Source organism: Strix aluco, chromosome 2 (assembly GCF_031877795.1).
Source record: "Strix aluco isolate bStrAlu1 chromosome 2, bStrAlu1.hap1, whole genome shotgun sequence".
Lineage (NCBI taxonomy): Eukaryota > Metazoa > Chordata > Aves > Strigiformes > Strigidae > Strix > Strix aluco.
Genome location: NC_133932.1, coordinates 51,038,364 through 51,055,651, shown reverse-complemented (window position 1 = coordinate 51,055,651; position 17,288 = coordinate 51,038,364). Strand labels below are relative to the sequence as shown.

The 17,288-nt window shown below is 37.3% G+C and overlaps 1 protein-coding gene across 5 annotated transcripts in view; it reads right to left on the bottom strand.

Moving 5' to 3' along the window:
• RPS6KA3 (ribosomal protein S6 kinase A3) overlaps positions 1 to 17,288 on the bottom strand; it is an 80,809-nt gene that overhangs the window by 49,012 nt on the left and 14,509 nt on the right. The window contains exon 3 of one of the 5 annotated variants that reach the window (XM_074814677.1): positions 5,855 to 6,006. The exons of the other annotated variants lie outside the window; for them this stretch is intronic. Within the exon in view, the coding sequence (XP_074670778.1) occupies positions 5,855 to 5,893 (39 nt within the window). The 5' untranslated portion in view covers positions 5,894 to 6,006. The remainder of the gene's footprint in view (positions 1 to 5,854; positions 6,007 to 17,288) is intronic. 5 annotated transcript variants of the gene reach the window in all.

Below are 17,288 nucleotides of genomic sequence, written 5' to 3'. Positions count from 1 at the left end.
TTGTGGTCAACTATGCACAGAACAACAACTGGCAGTTTATTTTTTATGATATCAAGAGCAAAGATTAAGTATGTGCAGTATATGCTATGAGTACCTACAGATTAAGATTCTTTCTGAAAGAACTTTCCTTTTATTTTTGACATGCTAAAACACTTCAAAAGAATTGGCATTATATTTTTTTACGACTCTGATACCTGTAATTGTCATCAAATAAGAACACCCATTTTCCACAAAAAAGGGAGTAAAGCAGTTAAAGACTAAACAAAATAAATAGCTCCTTCACTATACCTGAATTTCACCAGGAAGCTTCTAACAAATTCCGAAACAGATTCCTGGGAAAATTATCTCTTTTACAAAAAAGTTCAAATATGGATTTAGAAAACCCCAGAAGTTCTTATTGTGTGAGATATGTGATGAATAACTGTATCCTATCTCGAATCCTTTGCATCAGGAAGGGGATATTAAAGATAACACACAACATCCGTATTATGTTAATAAAAGGGACAGAAGTGACTGCAAAACAAGGTTGCATGTTCACTTTCCCATGAAATGAATGCTACCTAGACATAGGTGAAAATCTCCTGAAAAGTGCAGTGAATTTCAGCTGGTAGACAACCAAGTACTGATCAAAGAACCTTCCCTCTGCACACTTGCTGGTTATATGAAATATATCAAGAAATACAACACCACACCTCTAACATCCGAATAAAAGGTTTTATGGTGAGAGAAAGTAAAAGACCACAGACCTTTCTGCATCTAACAGAGATGGAAGTTATGAAATAACTGACATAAAAAAAGAACGAGGATAAAACATTAACCCTCACAGTTATTTTAAATAAAACCTCTGAATTTTACAACACTATTTCTGGACAAAAAAATATTATGGTGTGTTTGCTTTTGCCTCTCAGTAGGCTTTTAAATAAACATTATTTTTCCAATAAGAGGCACAGATGACCAGGACAGACATGGCTATACATACTGGAGTTTATCAAAACCCAGTGGAAAGGAAATCTGGCATATGCAACAAATCTTTAGACAGCTCCCCTATTCAAAAAAAACCCCAACAACTCTTCCTGGACAGCATGGTTGACATGCTGACCAAAAACTGTAAAAATGCGCTTAAGACTTTGACTTAAAATAAACATTAGATAAACAGATTAACAAATTTTAATCTCAATGAATAACTAAAACATGTTCTAATATCTAAGCCAGGTTAAGTAACTACTGGAGAAATTAACTTTAATACTGATACTCCTGGTTCCAACATTGCCCAGGTTTCACCTTTATCCGTTAATTCTGTACTGCTCTTAACAGACTTAAGAAGGTACAATCAGAAGCATCTTCTACATATAGTTACTTACAAACTTAAGTTATGACATAATTTGCCCCTTAAGATAAGTAAGAGTTCAGATTTTTCGCTGTAATGTGACCTTCCAGTTCGTGGTCTTGTAAGGTCTCCTCTGAACAAATTTTTATTTTTAATACTTCATTTTTAATGTTATTTTGGAAGCCCTTGCATCCCTGCTACGATGGACTGCTTTTACACTGCATATAAAGCGATAGCCCCATACTACTCCTAGCCACAATCTTCCTGCCTCGGCCTGCAGAGACTGCAGTTGCTAAGGCACTGACCATGAGGCTGTACTCAGCTGAGTGTTCAGTGGTATTGCTAGTCCTTTCAGAGTCACTGCCTGCCAAAGTCACACCCCCAAATTGTGCAAGATTCTTTGTTCCTAGTGCTCAAGTTAGCGTTTAACTGTGCCAACATTGTAATTTTAACACTGCTTCTGAACAGACACTATTAATACATTAAGAAATGATGGGATCCCACCAGAAACTCTTCCAGGAAGTGTTTCACAAATATTTTCCATTTAAAATAACATTTTAAAATGGATTAAAATCTGGTTTATATATCTATTTTGTATAGTGGTAATTTATACATGAGAAACAGCCAGAATCACCATTAGGAAAGTTCACCATTCTGGAATTTCAACTTCTATACAGTCAGGAACCAGAATGAGAGGGGAAAAAAAAAAAAAATCTTTCTGCTAGTTTTAATTACATCAGCTAAGTCAGATCTATACTGCCAGTACTGGTGAACAGGCCCCTCAAACATTAGCCATCTTACAAAATAGGATGACAACCCTAAAATAAATTTTAGAATTAAGTTTCTGAAATAAAGATACAAATATTTCAACAGTATTAAAGTGTAACCCTTTTGCTATAAGATAGGTAATAGTAATTTCTATCAGTGTAAAGGACAATTCATAGTGTACTTGCCTGTGTAATACTGTTCAACTGCACTTAAGTAATTTTAACTTATATGACAAAATCACTGCTGTATCAGTTTACACTATTGACCATACCATTTTCAAAAAAAGAAAATCCAATGAATAAAGAGCTAATTGCAATCTTTTCCACTTGAAAGTTGAGCAGCGGCAAAAATACTGCTTTTATCAGTTTTGACTTGTTAGTATTAGGTATGTAGCTACATAGATTTTTTTTCTATTTTCATTACAGGATTAGCAGCTTTGTTTTCACTCCTCTCAATCTCATTTTCAGGAATGTTTTGCTTCCTCTAGACAAATGCATGTTCTTGAGGCACATGTACATTCAGTACAGTGAAGATCAGGCTGAAAACAGAAAAATGGATTCCCCAGCAAGTTACTTAACACTGCTCCAACTACAGTTGCAGGTTTCCTTTTACTATTTTGTTAGCCTTCATTGTAGTTATCAGAGCTCAGATGGACATTGCTGGATTTTGCAAAATATTTTTCTGTCCATCACAGGCAGACTAATGTTGATTCCTGTAATCAAATAGAAACCATTTCTGAAATATTGACTATGATATTAAACCTTGGTGCTGAAGTTACATAAAGCAGTTATGTCCTGTAAAGACAGTAAGCTTATTGGATATCAAGTGATTTTAAAAGGATGACTCAATGCTAGCACAATTCCCCAGGTCATATACATAATTTCCTTTTCCTCCCCTCCCTTCAGTCAGGAAGCCTCCTAGATGCATTTTTACTTTCCCAACTTGTTATGAATGTAGGATTAATTTTCAGTATTACCTGAAGAAATAAAACCCATATGAGCTATGCTTTTTGAAATAACAAAGAGCCAAACTGAAAACCAATGACTTTTACCTTTTGTATTAGGAAATCTTTAAGGTAAAAATGGGAATTAAAAATGTGAGGAATGCACCAGTCCAGGTATTTTTAGAAATCTCAGACACATTCTATATACATTCTTACACTCTATACTCATTATACTCCTACCTATAAATTCAAAACTGCCTTTAAAAAAAATAAATTCAAGGTCCAACAAGCATTTCACAATCTCCCATTACTTCAGTAAGCAATGTTAGTGAGCTAAACCATGGAATAAAACACATTCCCTATATTTGTGACTAATATTCAATTTGAGTCACTTAATAGAACTAATGTTCACACACAAACAATTGTTCTAAAAAGCTGATTAAAAATGCTGCTTTTGAAGTAGCAATTATTATAATAAAACACAAAGCAAAGCACTACCATGCATAAAATTCAGTCAAGTTGACTCAAGGGTATTCTGTGGATGTTGTCTGTTTTACACTAGTACCAAAGAAAAGCAAGAATAGAGCAGAAGTAAGTTCTAATTAACATGGACATTTGAAGTCAGAAATACAGGTTTCCACAATTTATGTCTTTGCTTCTTTTTAAAAGATGTAAAAACTTACATTTTCAACTGACATCAAATTACTTGTTGCAGATGGTATGTATTGTTTTACCTGACAGAAAATAAGATTTCCTAAAAGCAGAACTTGCAAATGTTTAGTTTCAGGGTTTTTTTATTATTCTTAAATTGTGAAGTCTCTAAGAGAAAAACAAAGCATAGAGATAACAAAGAAAAATCACTGTATTTATTCCTTACTCTCTATACTTTCTACTCCTTTCCATTCCTGGCTTTCTACTACTCTTTTGAGATCTAGAAGGATGTCTATGTCCACATTTGTTCCAGGTAGCCAACTCACATAATGAAAACTGCAGACGTGGTTACTGAGACTGAACTCCTCCCATTCTTTTGGTGTTATAGATGAAGCAAGATAGGAGTTTGAATCAGAGTCCTGTCCCAGAGCAACAAGTCAAAGGATAGATGAGACCCTTTGGATAAACATGGCTGGCCAGGCTGGGAGGGTAATTCTGAAGATGCTTTCCCTCCTCAGAATCAAAATACAAAGGCCAGGACAGAAGTGGGACTCTACTCCTTCCTTCCCAAAGAACCTGTGAGCAGTAGGTTGTTTAGCAGGTAAAGCTGAGGAATTCCTGTAAGCATTTTAAAAGCCCAATGCTGGTCACCAAAAGCAGTTTTGTAACGCAGTTCTCTTTTGATCAAACATCACAAAATTATCTCATGAACTAGACTGTGCATGTCAGCATTGGAAAAAAATACTCATTGGGTGGAACTTTCATTTCCCAGTAACTTTGATATAAGTTTTGTTCCTACTTTGTAAGCACTAACATCTCAGACCATTGCAAAGTTAAAAAAAAAAAAGAAATCAACAATTTAAAAATAAAAGCATATTCAGCGCTCATCTATGAAAGCTATGATTCCTGTTTCGAGAAAATAACCTAAATTTACTATAAAATGTGTATGGGCTGAAAACCCTTAGTTTGCTCTGCCCTGTCTAGCATTTTAAAATCAACAGAATGTTAAAGACAATATAATCAAGCTGCCATAAGTAGATAAAATAATATAATTTTTTTGATAAAACTTCTAAGAAATACCTTTCATGTTGCCTGGGGAAAAGAACTGTAAGTTGATAAACATTTATTTTACAAGGTTTATATTTAAAAACCTGTATATAATGCAGCCTATGTTCTGTTGTCTTAGGTGCATGTCTTGTTTTAGTGTTTCAGTTATGGCAAGCAAATTCTATTTCATTTTCTAACACATATTGCAAATTTTAAGAGAGTACATAGGCTAATAGGTGTTAAATTACTATCCCTTTTACAAATCAGTAGACCTGCTTCTTAAGATATTAAGACAGTACACAAGAAGATTGGGTCGTGTGTCTTGTGTGTGTGTCACACCCCCCCCCCCCCCCCCCGAAAAGTATCTGTAGACTTACAGGAGGAGAAACATGAGAAGTGATTTGAGTTTCAACAATAAAATGCTCTATCACATTCAATGTTTACACGTATTGTTAAATAGTTTTGAAACAGTCCTTGGGATAATACAGTTCTCCACTAGAGATATTTTTCAACTTAAAACAAACCTTTTATATTTAAATATATGCTCAACAACAAGACAAATTACATGAATTGTCTGCTAAGACTAAATTATAAAGTTGAAACAACCATAACATTAACTGTAATGCATGCAAGTGTCACTATTCTTAATACCATTTCAGAAGTAAATTTAATAAGACTGTTATTTTAACTGTCACTCCACACATATTTTACAGTTTAAAGTACTACATTAAAATGTAACTATTAAAATAACCACTAAGTATTAATTCTAAAAAGACAAACATTTTTAGTAAAACTAGACTCTCAGCAAGAAAACTTAACCTACAGCTTAGCTCATACATTTCTGGAGAATAAAAGGCAAGTTTTACAGTATTTACATACAAGCAAAAATTTCCCAATACAGTTAAATTATCAACAGGTACCTTAGAAACTTCTACAAAATACAAGCATACAACAAATCTTTTTTTTTTTTTTTTTTAAGAAAATACAAAAGGCTTTGTATACAAACAGCACTGATCCCAAACCAGCGAAAGACTAAAATTTCTTCGAAATGATAAGTTTAATTAAAATAAAATTTCCCCTTTTCCCCCTTATTCTTTTAAATAAGAAACTAAGCTCACCCGGACAGAACGAACACGTAGAGCCAGAAACTTAAACATGACTAAGAAACCATGATGTTTAGATTTTCTGACTGAGCGATCATAAGTCTAAGAGGGAAGACCAACCCTGGCGTTTTTGCTGTGACCAGCTGTTCCGGCAATTAGAAAATTTCCTGTCAGGCAAGTCAGACACAGTCGGGGGGGTGGGGAGAGAGAAAGGGGGGAAAAAAAGGTCAAAAAAAAAAGACAGACATTGATTCCCCCCCTCTCTACCCCCACAGTAAAGAAAAACTGGGCACCAGTGGTACTTGCGTGGCTGATGCTGTAGAGATCAGCACAGGAAACTTAAGTAAATTGCCTGATAGCAACACGCTCTTGCAGATGTTATTTAGTCCTGGTACCCAGAAAAGAACAACAAATACCAACATCTATTTCAGAAATCATGCTACTATGCAACATTTCACTAGTTAAGCAGAATAGCAACTATTTTAAGTCCTACATGTGATAACTGTATTTTTATTAATTTTAACTTGATTTTACAAAATATCTTAAGATATATCACTACTATTTAGACTTCAATGCAGCGAATGCAGTATGCATATGCTTAATGACTATTTTTATTTACTAGTTGTTAGAGGACCAAACTGACCTTGTGCATAGCCCTTTGAAATCCTGCACACAGATGTTATATAGAGGTTAGGGCAAAGACAGGCTGCAGAAATTATTTGAATTGAATAACCCAGCTCAAATGTCTGACTTATGCATCAATATCATATCGCTCTGTAGAGTGAAAAATTTCTTAGAGTAATAAATCTAAACTTTCCTTCAATGTTTAAAAAAAAACACTTCAAAAGTTTCTGAGAATTAGAATTCAATCTCATTACTTCAAACAGCTAGAGATGAAGCTTTTAATTTGATCTCTCTCTAGATTCAGTATGAAAGTTATTTTTTCTGAATATTGACAGTATCTTTAGCTTTTTTGATATTTATTACAAATGCTGAACTACACAGTTCAATGCTCTATTATAATATGGAGCAAGACTGTTTTTCTTCAAGCAATAAATAAACAAAGACAAGTAACAACATTTAGTCAAAGGTATATACAAGTACTCAGCTATGAACAGATCCAGGTGACTCCATGTAGTGACTGGACCAAAGGAAACATACAGCAAAATACTATACTTAATCCTACACAAGTCATTAAAACTAACAAGCCCTCCAAATTACCTCCTTTGATTGGGGTCTAACAAATATCTGGATCACTGCAATTTTTTTAGATTTTAATTCCTCTTCAGAAGACAAAGCCAGTGATTTATTTAAGTGACAGAACATGTTGCTTCTATCCCTATACCACACATCCTGGTTGTCTACAGTATCAGTTTCTAACTTTGCCTTTAAAACCTGGATTACAGGTCTCCCCAGCATGAGTGAAGACCCTCTTGGCCAAATGCAGAGATGAAATAAAGACCCTGGCTTTATCAGGACCCCACAAGCAAAAATGTGCCTTTTTTGTGTTCTTTTGTAATCTTCTGGGTCTTTATTTATGTCACATCCTCAGGGATGGATCTTTTAAACCCTATGTACTGAATATACACAATTATTACTGTAGATTACACAGGCATTCAGCAAATACTACACCCCGAGTCCTCAATTACAATGTACTTCTTGCAGTCCGGTGTGTTACAGCCTTTTTGGAAGAAACAGCCTCTACTACAACAGCAGTAGCACAGCATGAAAAATGATTCAGTATTTTGTTTTGGGATAAACAAAGCTTCTTGAACACAAGGAAGTTACTGCAACACAAGGGTTTCAAGTATTTCATAAATAGTACAAAAATTACTTGAAGCTTTCCTCTCTTCAATTGTTTTAAACTTCCAGCTACTTCCCCCTCAAAACTGAAATATCTCAAGAATTGCAGTTTAACAGCAATACAGTTGCTTACACTTTGAAGACTTAAACCAAATTTAAATAAATAAATGGGAGACCATTCAAGATCTCTGCCTTACCTTGTCAAGAACACATATGAATGCACTAAAAGCAGAGTAAGCAGGAATCTCCAAGTCACTAAATTAAACGCTATGGTAGCAAAGAGAGCTAAAAGCAGAAATAGAGAGTAAGTGGTAAGACCTACACTAACTACAGTGTTCTTTAAAGATTAAAAGATACTGTGGGTAAATAACCATTTTCTCTTCTTTTTGTTGCAAGGGTATGAGTGTATTCTGCTGCAGATAAGCTCTATTTGTGAAGGGTGACAGAAATAAGGCATTTCAACTGCAACATTTGTACAATTACTGACTACTGCTCTCCCAAACCTTTTATGTGACCTCCCAGTGAAGTACAAAGCACAGTGCTCAGGGGTCAGCGGGGTTACTTCACAACAATAGTTCTCTTATAACTGGCATGGGTCTGCAGCAGGTGGAAGAAATTTCTTGTGTTCTGGGAGAATAAAGCCTGCATGGTTCCCAAAGAGCACTACCAGCCAACCAGAAACATTAAGATATATGCCACATAATTTATTTTGAAAATCTCTGAGAAGAGAGTTTGTCCTTTTAAATATTGCTTCGTATGAGCAGGAGACAGGTTAGAGGGCAGCAGTCCCCAACAGGGAAGTCTGTGATAACAAGGACAAGCTCCAGCAAATTGCTCCCCTTACCTTGAAGTCTTTGATAAGGATTTGTGTTATACATGTTTATCACGAAACACAACTGTCTCCAAAACAAAAGGAATTTGCTATGCCCATCAGTGACAGTGCTGTCAATTGCAGCACTCCACTTGCACAATGCATTTCCTCCTCCAGAACAGAAATATAAAGCAAGTTCATCTCCCATCTTCCCCACCTCTTTTAAATTGGATGCTCTGAATTTACAAAAATGAAGAGAAAATGTCATCTGACTTGCTGTCCAGGCGTTCAAGAGAATGAGGCTCACAGCCTTCATAGAGAGCAGAACTAAAAGATGCTGGAGTAACTCTCAAAGCAGTACAGAACATGTGGGAATCCATAGGTTTTGAATAAAATGTGCATGCCACTGTGAGATGCTCACTTTTACACATAACCAGAAGAAGTTGAACCATTTCACCTAAGTGGAGTCCATTAGGTAGTCTGACACTCTTCCTATACCATCAGTCTGAGAAGTGTAATAACTAATTAAGTCTTCATGCTGCTAGATAAGCAAGGCTCTGTAGTACGGATTGCCTTCAATTAGCTGGAAAAAACAAAAATGGAGTACACATAAGGAATGAAAAGCCCTCATTTGATGAAGGTCAACAGTTGAGGAACAGAGAGCTACTTTTTTGGTTTTTCAGAAGCTGAATAATGTACTTCTCTTCGTAATAAATATGTTTGTATAGCCAAAGCAGCAATATTCTATTAATCAGGGGGTGTGGCAGTTCCCATCTGCTAGTTTACAGGCTTTTCAGGGCTACCATCTGTTTTCTCTTCATGGAACAAGTAAGCAGCTTGACTTCCAATGTTGCTTACACTCTCAAATCATTCAATTTTCTGACCAAGATCCAGAAAGTATGCTGCACCTAGGATACCAAGTGCAAAATAAGGCACTCAGAAAATCCATTAGAAGACATCAGTGAAAGAGTTTTGCTGTAACCTTTCTTCAACATCTGATGATATCTTGGGGAGGAAAAAAAATATTCCAGGGCTTGCCTTCTCTAGATGGGTTTGCTATCTAACAGTTCACATCTCAGAGTAAAAAGCCTTCCACTGTTTATAAGGATGCCGTAACTTCTTATGCCAGGACCACTAAGTCCATTCTTACACAGGTAAGATGTGTGTACATCACTAAGTTTCTCACAGAATTCATCCAAGCTGCAGCACAGCACAGTGCTTTGGAAGAGAATGAACTTCCAATTTCATTACATTAGAGGAAAAAAGGTATTCTGCCTTTTACAAATCAAAATCCGGGCATTGAGAAGGGAATAACTGGATTCAGGTTTTACAGACATAAATGGTTTGCCTGTGAAACTTATTTGTTCAAGAATCAAGTTATTTGACTGTAAAATAGAATTACATACATGTGTAAGTATATTTAAGTATATTTAGTACAATATATTAGAAGGAATATAAGACTTATGGACCACCTTAAAATCTGAGTTTAGTAATTGTAACCCAGATGGTTTCCTTCACTCCATTACACAGTAGACACTGTCTCATTATGTGGCCAGGTTATCGTCTGGCTTTAACAGAAACTACAACTTACTTCATAACAAGGAACATGGTGTTATACTGAATTACATATTATTGTTTCAAACAACTGGATTGCTACTGCTCTAAAGAAAGCTTGCTCAGATTGATTTCCATATAAACAAGTAATAAGTACATGTTCAAGAATGTGTAAGCAATGTAAAAGACTAACTTGACTGTATACCTCATCTTTCAGTAAAACTGCAAAAATACTAAATTGTCACTGTTTTACTACTGATAAGCTGCACAAGTAGCTGTTTCAGTATCAGTCTGTAAAAAATACAGAATCCCAAACTCAGCAGTCTACAAATACTTGTGAGTCCAAACATTTCTGTAGTATTTAAGAAATTCTAGCTGTCTTACCACCTCCACCACAGAGCCAAGAATTTACATCAAAAAAAGGACAAAAATACACATACAGAAAATTAAAATGTAAAGGTTATACTAGCAAAAGTAAAACAAACAAATCAAAAATGATCATCAGAAATATGTTGTCATGTTAACACACATGATTATTCTTGTAACTGGAAACTGTTACTGAGCAGCCAAACAGTAATATCCAAGTTTGGAGCAGTCCTGAAACAGTGCTTCAAGCTGCCAAAATGCAAACAAAGTTTTGAAACTAAAAGCTCTCACAGGTACAATGCTATAGCATTAAAAATAGAGGTGACACTAAAAATCACTTAAAGCCTCTCTCAAAATCTAAATATTCGCCAGTTTAATTATGCTTTTTTTGTTGAATTACTTCATTTTAACATTCTTATCTTTTGTTATTTTCATGGATGGTGACACAACAAATGAGATTACCCCAGATTACTGCCATTTTAGTATTATTGCCTGAGTGACAGGGGGCTGTTTTACCCATGACTGTAACTGGTGAGTGATCTCCCTCTCCTTACCTTGACACGTCCCTCCCCGCACCACCACTGCCTGTTGACCAGCGTTTTATAGATTCATGGCACATTTTACAGTATACATGCATTTATAATATAGAATCTCAATGTTATCATTTGTGGTGGGTTGACCCTGGTTGGATGCCAGTGCCCACCAAAGCTGCTCTATCACTCCCCTCCTCAACTGGACAGGGGAGACAAAATATAATGAAAGGCTCATGGGTTGAGATAAGGACAGGGAGAGATCATTCACCAGTTACCGTTATTGGCAAAACAGACTCAACTCAGGAAAACGAACTTAATTTATTGCCAACCAAGTCAGAGCAGGACAATGAGAAATAAATTTTAAAACACCCTCCCCTCACTGCTTCCTTCTTCCCAGACTTAACTTTACTCCCAATTTCTCTACCTATTCCTCCTGAGTGGCACAGGGGATGGGGAATAGGAGTTGTGGTCAGTTCATCATACGTTGTCTATGCTGCTCCTTCCTCCTCAGGGGGAGGACTCCTCACACTCTTCCCTGCTCCAGTGTGGGGTCCCTCCCACGGCAGACAGTCCTCCATGAACTTCTCCAATGTGCACCCTCCCTGCGGGCTGCAGTTCATTAAGAACTGCTCCAGCCTGGGTCCCCCACGGGGTCACAAGTCCTGACAGCAAACCTGCTCCAGCGGGGCTCCTCCCCTCAGCTGCTGCCAGGAGCCTGCTCCAGCGTGGGCTTCCCACGGGGTCACAGCCTCCTTCGGGCACCCACCTGCTCCGGCGTGGGGTCCCCCACGGGCTGCAGGTGGAGATCTGCTCCAGCGTTACCCTCCATGGGTGCAGGGGCACAGCCCGCCCCGCCATGGGCTGCACCACGGGCTGCAGGGGAATCGCTGCTCCGGCGCCTGGAGCACCTCCTCCCCTCCTTCTTCACTGACCTTGGGGTCTGCAGAGCTGTTGCTCTCACATATTCTCACTCCTCTCTCTGGCTGCAATTGCTGTCACTCAGCAACTTTTTCCCCTTCTTATTTATACGTTATCCCAGAGGTGCTACCACCATCACTGGTGGGCTCGGCCCTGGCCAGTGGCGGGTCCGTCTTGGAGCCGGCTGGCATCGGCTCTGTCGGACACAGCGGAAGCTGCTGGCAGCTTCTCACAGAAGGGGGGGCTACCCCTGTAGCCTCCCCGCTACCGAAACCTTGCCATGCAAACCCAATACATTACTACATATAATTGACTGATCAAGTTCAGTACTTCGACGAAGAGACTATATTGCCCACATGCTTCAAATTAGTTTTCTAACTTATATTAAAGCCTTTTCTAAGGTCATGCTTTCCTTATAAATTCTTCTGTTCAAACACTGATTGGCAAGACAAAGGTCTTAATTTTTATCTCTCCTGACTGCCTACAGTTGTTTTATTTAAATTATACTAGAGAAAAATAAATGAAAGACATTTTTAACTACTGACTTTTCTTTGCAAGCATTTCTTATGCTACCTTTTGACTACCCATTAACTACAGTCTTAGTTATCTTAGTTATATATATTTTTCACAGAAAGATGACAGTTACTGAGATTTAGTTTGTCATCATCCAGATCGTATATTTTAATATACTGCTTTATGTTTTCATTCTATTTAATTCTATGTATGCTTTAATTCTGCTTAAAGTAGGATTTTGTTTAAAGTTTTACCAAAGCATACAAGAACTCAAGTGTACTAATATTACCCAACTACCTCCATTGGAGAGAGGGCTTACTTTTTCATCCCAGTTGTTTGAGCCTGAATAGGTTCCACTCTTGCCTGTACTGAAAAAAGTAATCTTCAGTCCTTGCAGGTTACCAAAAAGAAACATACGTGAGTTTTCCTGCAACTTACAAAGTATTACTGAAAACAGCTTTTCACAAATTTTTGGAACCTAATATTTCTGTATGTTTAATAATTATAGTGAAGCTAGTAGAGTGCAGTAATACATCAGTAGTATTAAGTGTTTTAACAGTTAAACTGAATCCAGGTAACAGAACATAACAAAGATGGCAAACAATATGCTTTTCACATATATACAAAAATGGGAAGCTGTAGTTTCTGGTAAGCTTTAACTAGTAAAGCATGCATCACGATTGCAAGAGCTCAAAACAATTTGCTCAGTTGATTTACTCAATCTCTATGGACACAGATAGAGAAAGCAATGGCAGACCGCATGCATGAGAAAGGTAGCACATAAAAGGCTTTAAATAGCTTCCCCTCTTTCAGTAATGTTCACTTCAGCTTTCACATTAGGTCAAGCTTCAGCCAGTTGTTTCCTTGTTCTTACATTTATTTCCTGTTGGACCCAGATCATTTATGAGATACATTACATAAAAAATCTTGACAGCAAGCTATAAAGTCAGATATAATCAGTATATTCATTCTAATAAAACTAGACTACTGAATGATTCTTCTTTTAAGAGGAGCAAGATTTTGAACTATACAGCATCTTGGACTCCTCAAACAGGTATGTACCATTACAGCTCCTGCTTTTCTTAAAACAAACTACCTAATTTGAATCCAAGCTATGCAACACAGACTCTCCAGTCAATTAACTTTACTTTTGATCAGAAGAAAAGGGATGTAATAAAATGAAATTTATCTTTTGATATGCGGAATACTAGACAGACTTCCTATGTAGATAGGACTGTGTTTGTCTTTAGCAGTTATTTTAAATGTATCTGATTTGCATTATCAGCACACTATCCAAACACTTAACACAGCAAAAGGATGTAATATTTCAAGTTTTAACCTTCTTCTCCACAGAACTATGGCAACTGTCTTGAACTTGCATACCTTACACACCTAACAAAAAATTTTGCCTTCTTACCTGATGTCCTAGCCCTGTTCACTCTACTGTTCTCAGTTACAGCTGAGAAATTGCATAAATTGTCAGTGACCATGTGAGTGTTCCAAGTCCATTTCAGTTCAAAGTTAAACAGAAGAACTTCAGAAGAGAGTTTCAGTCTTTATCTTGCACCAAAACAGATATGAAGCACTGAAAGAGTATCACATCACAGCTAAAGTAGTATTTTATTAGCTGACAGACAGCAAAGGCTAGCTTCCAGTTATGACTGACTGAGCAGCCATAGTAATTTTTTGTTTAAAAAAAATAGATTATTTTACATCACTACTGGCAACCTTTTACTCAACACAACCTAAAAATAAATGCAAAACAAGTTCCTAAAATACTGGTCTGAGGCATTAAAAAGCTAACACAATCTTAATCAAGTAGGTCAAGCGTAATAGAATATTAGAGAAATGCTTTAATTTTTTAATAATCATATTGTGTTAAAATACATTGCTCCCCAAAAAAGCAGCAATTTGGAAGTGTCTGAAGAAAGTACAGGAAACTACTTGTAAATAATTCTGCATGCTCCAGCATGGGCTCTCCACCAGCTGCAGCTTTCTTCAGGGCACATCTACCTGCTCTGGCGTGATATCTGCTCCACCATTAACCTCCATGGGTGCAGGGGCACAGCCTGCCTCAGCAGGGTCTTCACCACAGGCTGCAGTGGAATCTCTGCTCAGGCACCTGGAGCTCCTCCTCCTTCTTTCCTGACCTTGGTTCTCTCATGCTTTTTCACTCCTTACTCTCACAGCTGCTGTGCAGCATTTCTCATCCTTTTGTAAACATGGTATCACAGAGGCACACCACCAGTGTCCTTGATGGGCTCAGCTTTGGCCAGTGGTGGGTCCATTTTGGAGCTGGCTGGAACTGGCTCTGTCCTACATGGTGGGGCAGCCCCCAACCTCTTCTCACAGAGGTCACTCCCCCTCTCCTCTACCAAAACCTTGTCACATAAACCCAATACGATAGACAAAGAATATAATTTTAGTAGATAAACACAAAACAAAAAAGCTCATCAGAAGAAGGTGAAGTTACAGACTCAAAACAAGGAAATCAGCATCAAGCAGTGGCACTAGTCAGAATAAATTAACCAAACCAAAACTGAACACTTTTCCAAAAAGAGATGTTCTAGTTCAAACAAGAATTCAAGCAAGCACTGTAGTCTATGCTATGAAGAATATTAGAACAAATGATATCCTTCTAGTATTGCCTTCTAACCACACAAATATTGTTCGTTTCTTACTCTTCAACACTGCACTACTTTAGAGTCACCTGTCAGCACTTGCCTTGTTTCTTCACCCCATGTTAAAGACAGCAGAACCTTGCATGCTATGAGGAGGAACCAAAAGCAGTTATATAGTGCAAGCTTTTAATCTCCTAATGTTCATATCAGCTTAAGAGCTACATCTATTACTGGTACGTTTGAAGACAAGCTTGGAAACGGCAGCTCCACTCATTAGCTAAACTGGCTCTGTCCACAACTTCAGCAGAAACTGCTACAGCGTTGCAATTATATCCACACTGCGTAGACGGAAAAGCTTCGACCATCTAAACACAAGCTGAGGTCTGCACAATATGCAATACCAGCATATGAACCCTGAACTCCAATCAAATGTGCATTTCCAAAACCTCTGTTTTATTGGTAAGGTCATTTATCACCAGGCTTAACAGTCCACTAGTACTCTCTAACACAAAACTACAGGTAAACACTGAAGTGCCTTCATGCCTGAGAAAAAGTCACAGGCATCACACTAAGAAACCTGAACTCACTGGTATCTTCACATTATGAAAATTTGTGAACTGCAAGTTTGACATGAAGACAAGGAACTTAAATTATCAATGAACCTTCCTGACTGATCTTCTCTTCAGAAGCAACTTCTATTTTCAAGAAGCCTGGGTTAAGAATTCCTTTGGTTAATGCCTCTCAATAACTAAAGCAATGGAAACTACAGTTTCACAGTCCTTGCTCATCCTTGATCTTCCTCTGAAAGACTATTGAAAGTTGAAAGCAGAAAGGAATATGAGGTATGAGCTTTTGGAATTTATGGGTAGCTGAAATTAGAAAATTTTTTTAAAAAAATGTTATGTGGAAGGGAGAAAAAAAGAGTAGATATCTGTTTTGTTGTGTTCACTTGGGAGTTCAAGCTCAGAGTGACCACTCTACTCCTATGTGTGCTTCACAATGCATTAGTTAAGTGTTTACTGTCCAGATGTGATTTACAGCAAACACTCAAGATCTACACTAATAGTTCAGCATCACTATGAAAATTTCACTAAGCATGTTTCAGCATTTAGCATCTTATCTGAGGCAGGGAAGGGGTCTTAAGTCGCCATCTAAATTGATAGCTACAGCTATCATCTTCGAGTACCTTCACACAAACATTTCTGGTGCCCTCAGCTTTGTCAGCTCTGAACCAATGAACAGAAGTTCTCTTTTACTTCAATTTAGCCAAATTAGCATCACAAGAGGAAAGCTGGAATCCACATCAACAGAGGAAAGATTTAAGAAACACCCCCACCCCCGGCCTCAATGGACTAACTTTGCTGTTCTTGAATGTACTCCAATGTGACACATCTAAACTTTTCAATTGAAAGCCCAGGAAGAGGACCTAAAACTTTGTATCTTGGGTTCTCGGTTCTATGGAGAAAGGAAATAGAAAGAATCTTCTATGATAATTAAGATTTATTATGCAAATAATCTAGTTTTACACAGGTCAATAAGGAAAATACGAAATGACTAATGCTAACAAAAGGGCACAAAGAGATACTGCCAAGAAATCTTATGACAGTATGGAAAACCAAAGGTGATAGCTGCTGTTACATGCTGCGTATCAAAATAGAAGGGGAAAAGCTGTGGTGTACACTGCCATACTGAAAGAGTCATATTTCATACAGTAAGTGCACATGCATCTGCAACTGAATCTGTGTGGAATTTAACCATGACAGAATCCTTTGCTGTGACACAACCACAACTGAAACCCTAACTATTAATAAAGCATATTTTGGAACTCATAGATGTAAAATATTTGCACCTATGCACTGACTAACAGAAGTCAATGGAAGTGCTTTGCTCGTTGGCACTAGGAAAAGCGGACAGTAAAAAAGAACTACATGTTTTTAATGTCTGCTAAGCTAAGAAAAGAGGAGTTGAACCTCCCTCCCTATTCAAGAATGCTCTAACTAGCCACATCTTACTATCAAACCTTCTCACTCCCCAACCCAATTATAATTTCTATCACATTCAGCTTTGTGCTTCCCACAGAAAAGCCTGCCTCATACTAAAAATACTAGGGAGAGCCTGTATCATACAAAAATACTAGGGAAAGCATAAAAGTTCACCAGAACAAACAGTTGGATACAGAACCAGACAGAATCAGAATCAGTAGGAAAGAACATGTCTCAAAAATATTAGGATCCTAGATTATACCTCATGTCTAGTAAACCTAAACAGCAAAAAAATAGTGGCAAACTGCCTGTAAATTAAGTGATGTTTGTTACGCTATAACACTGTAC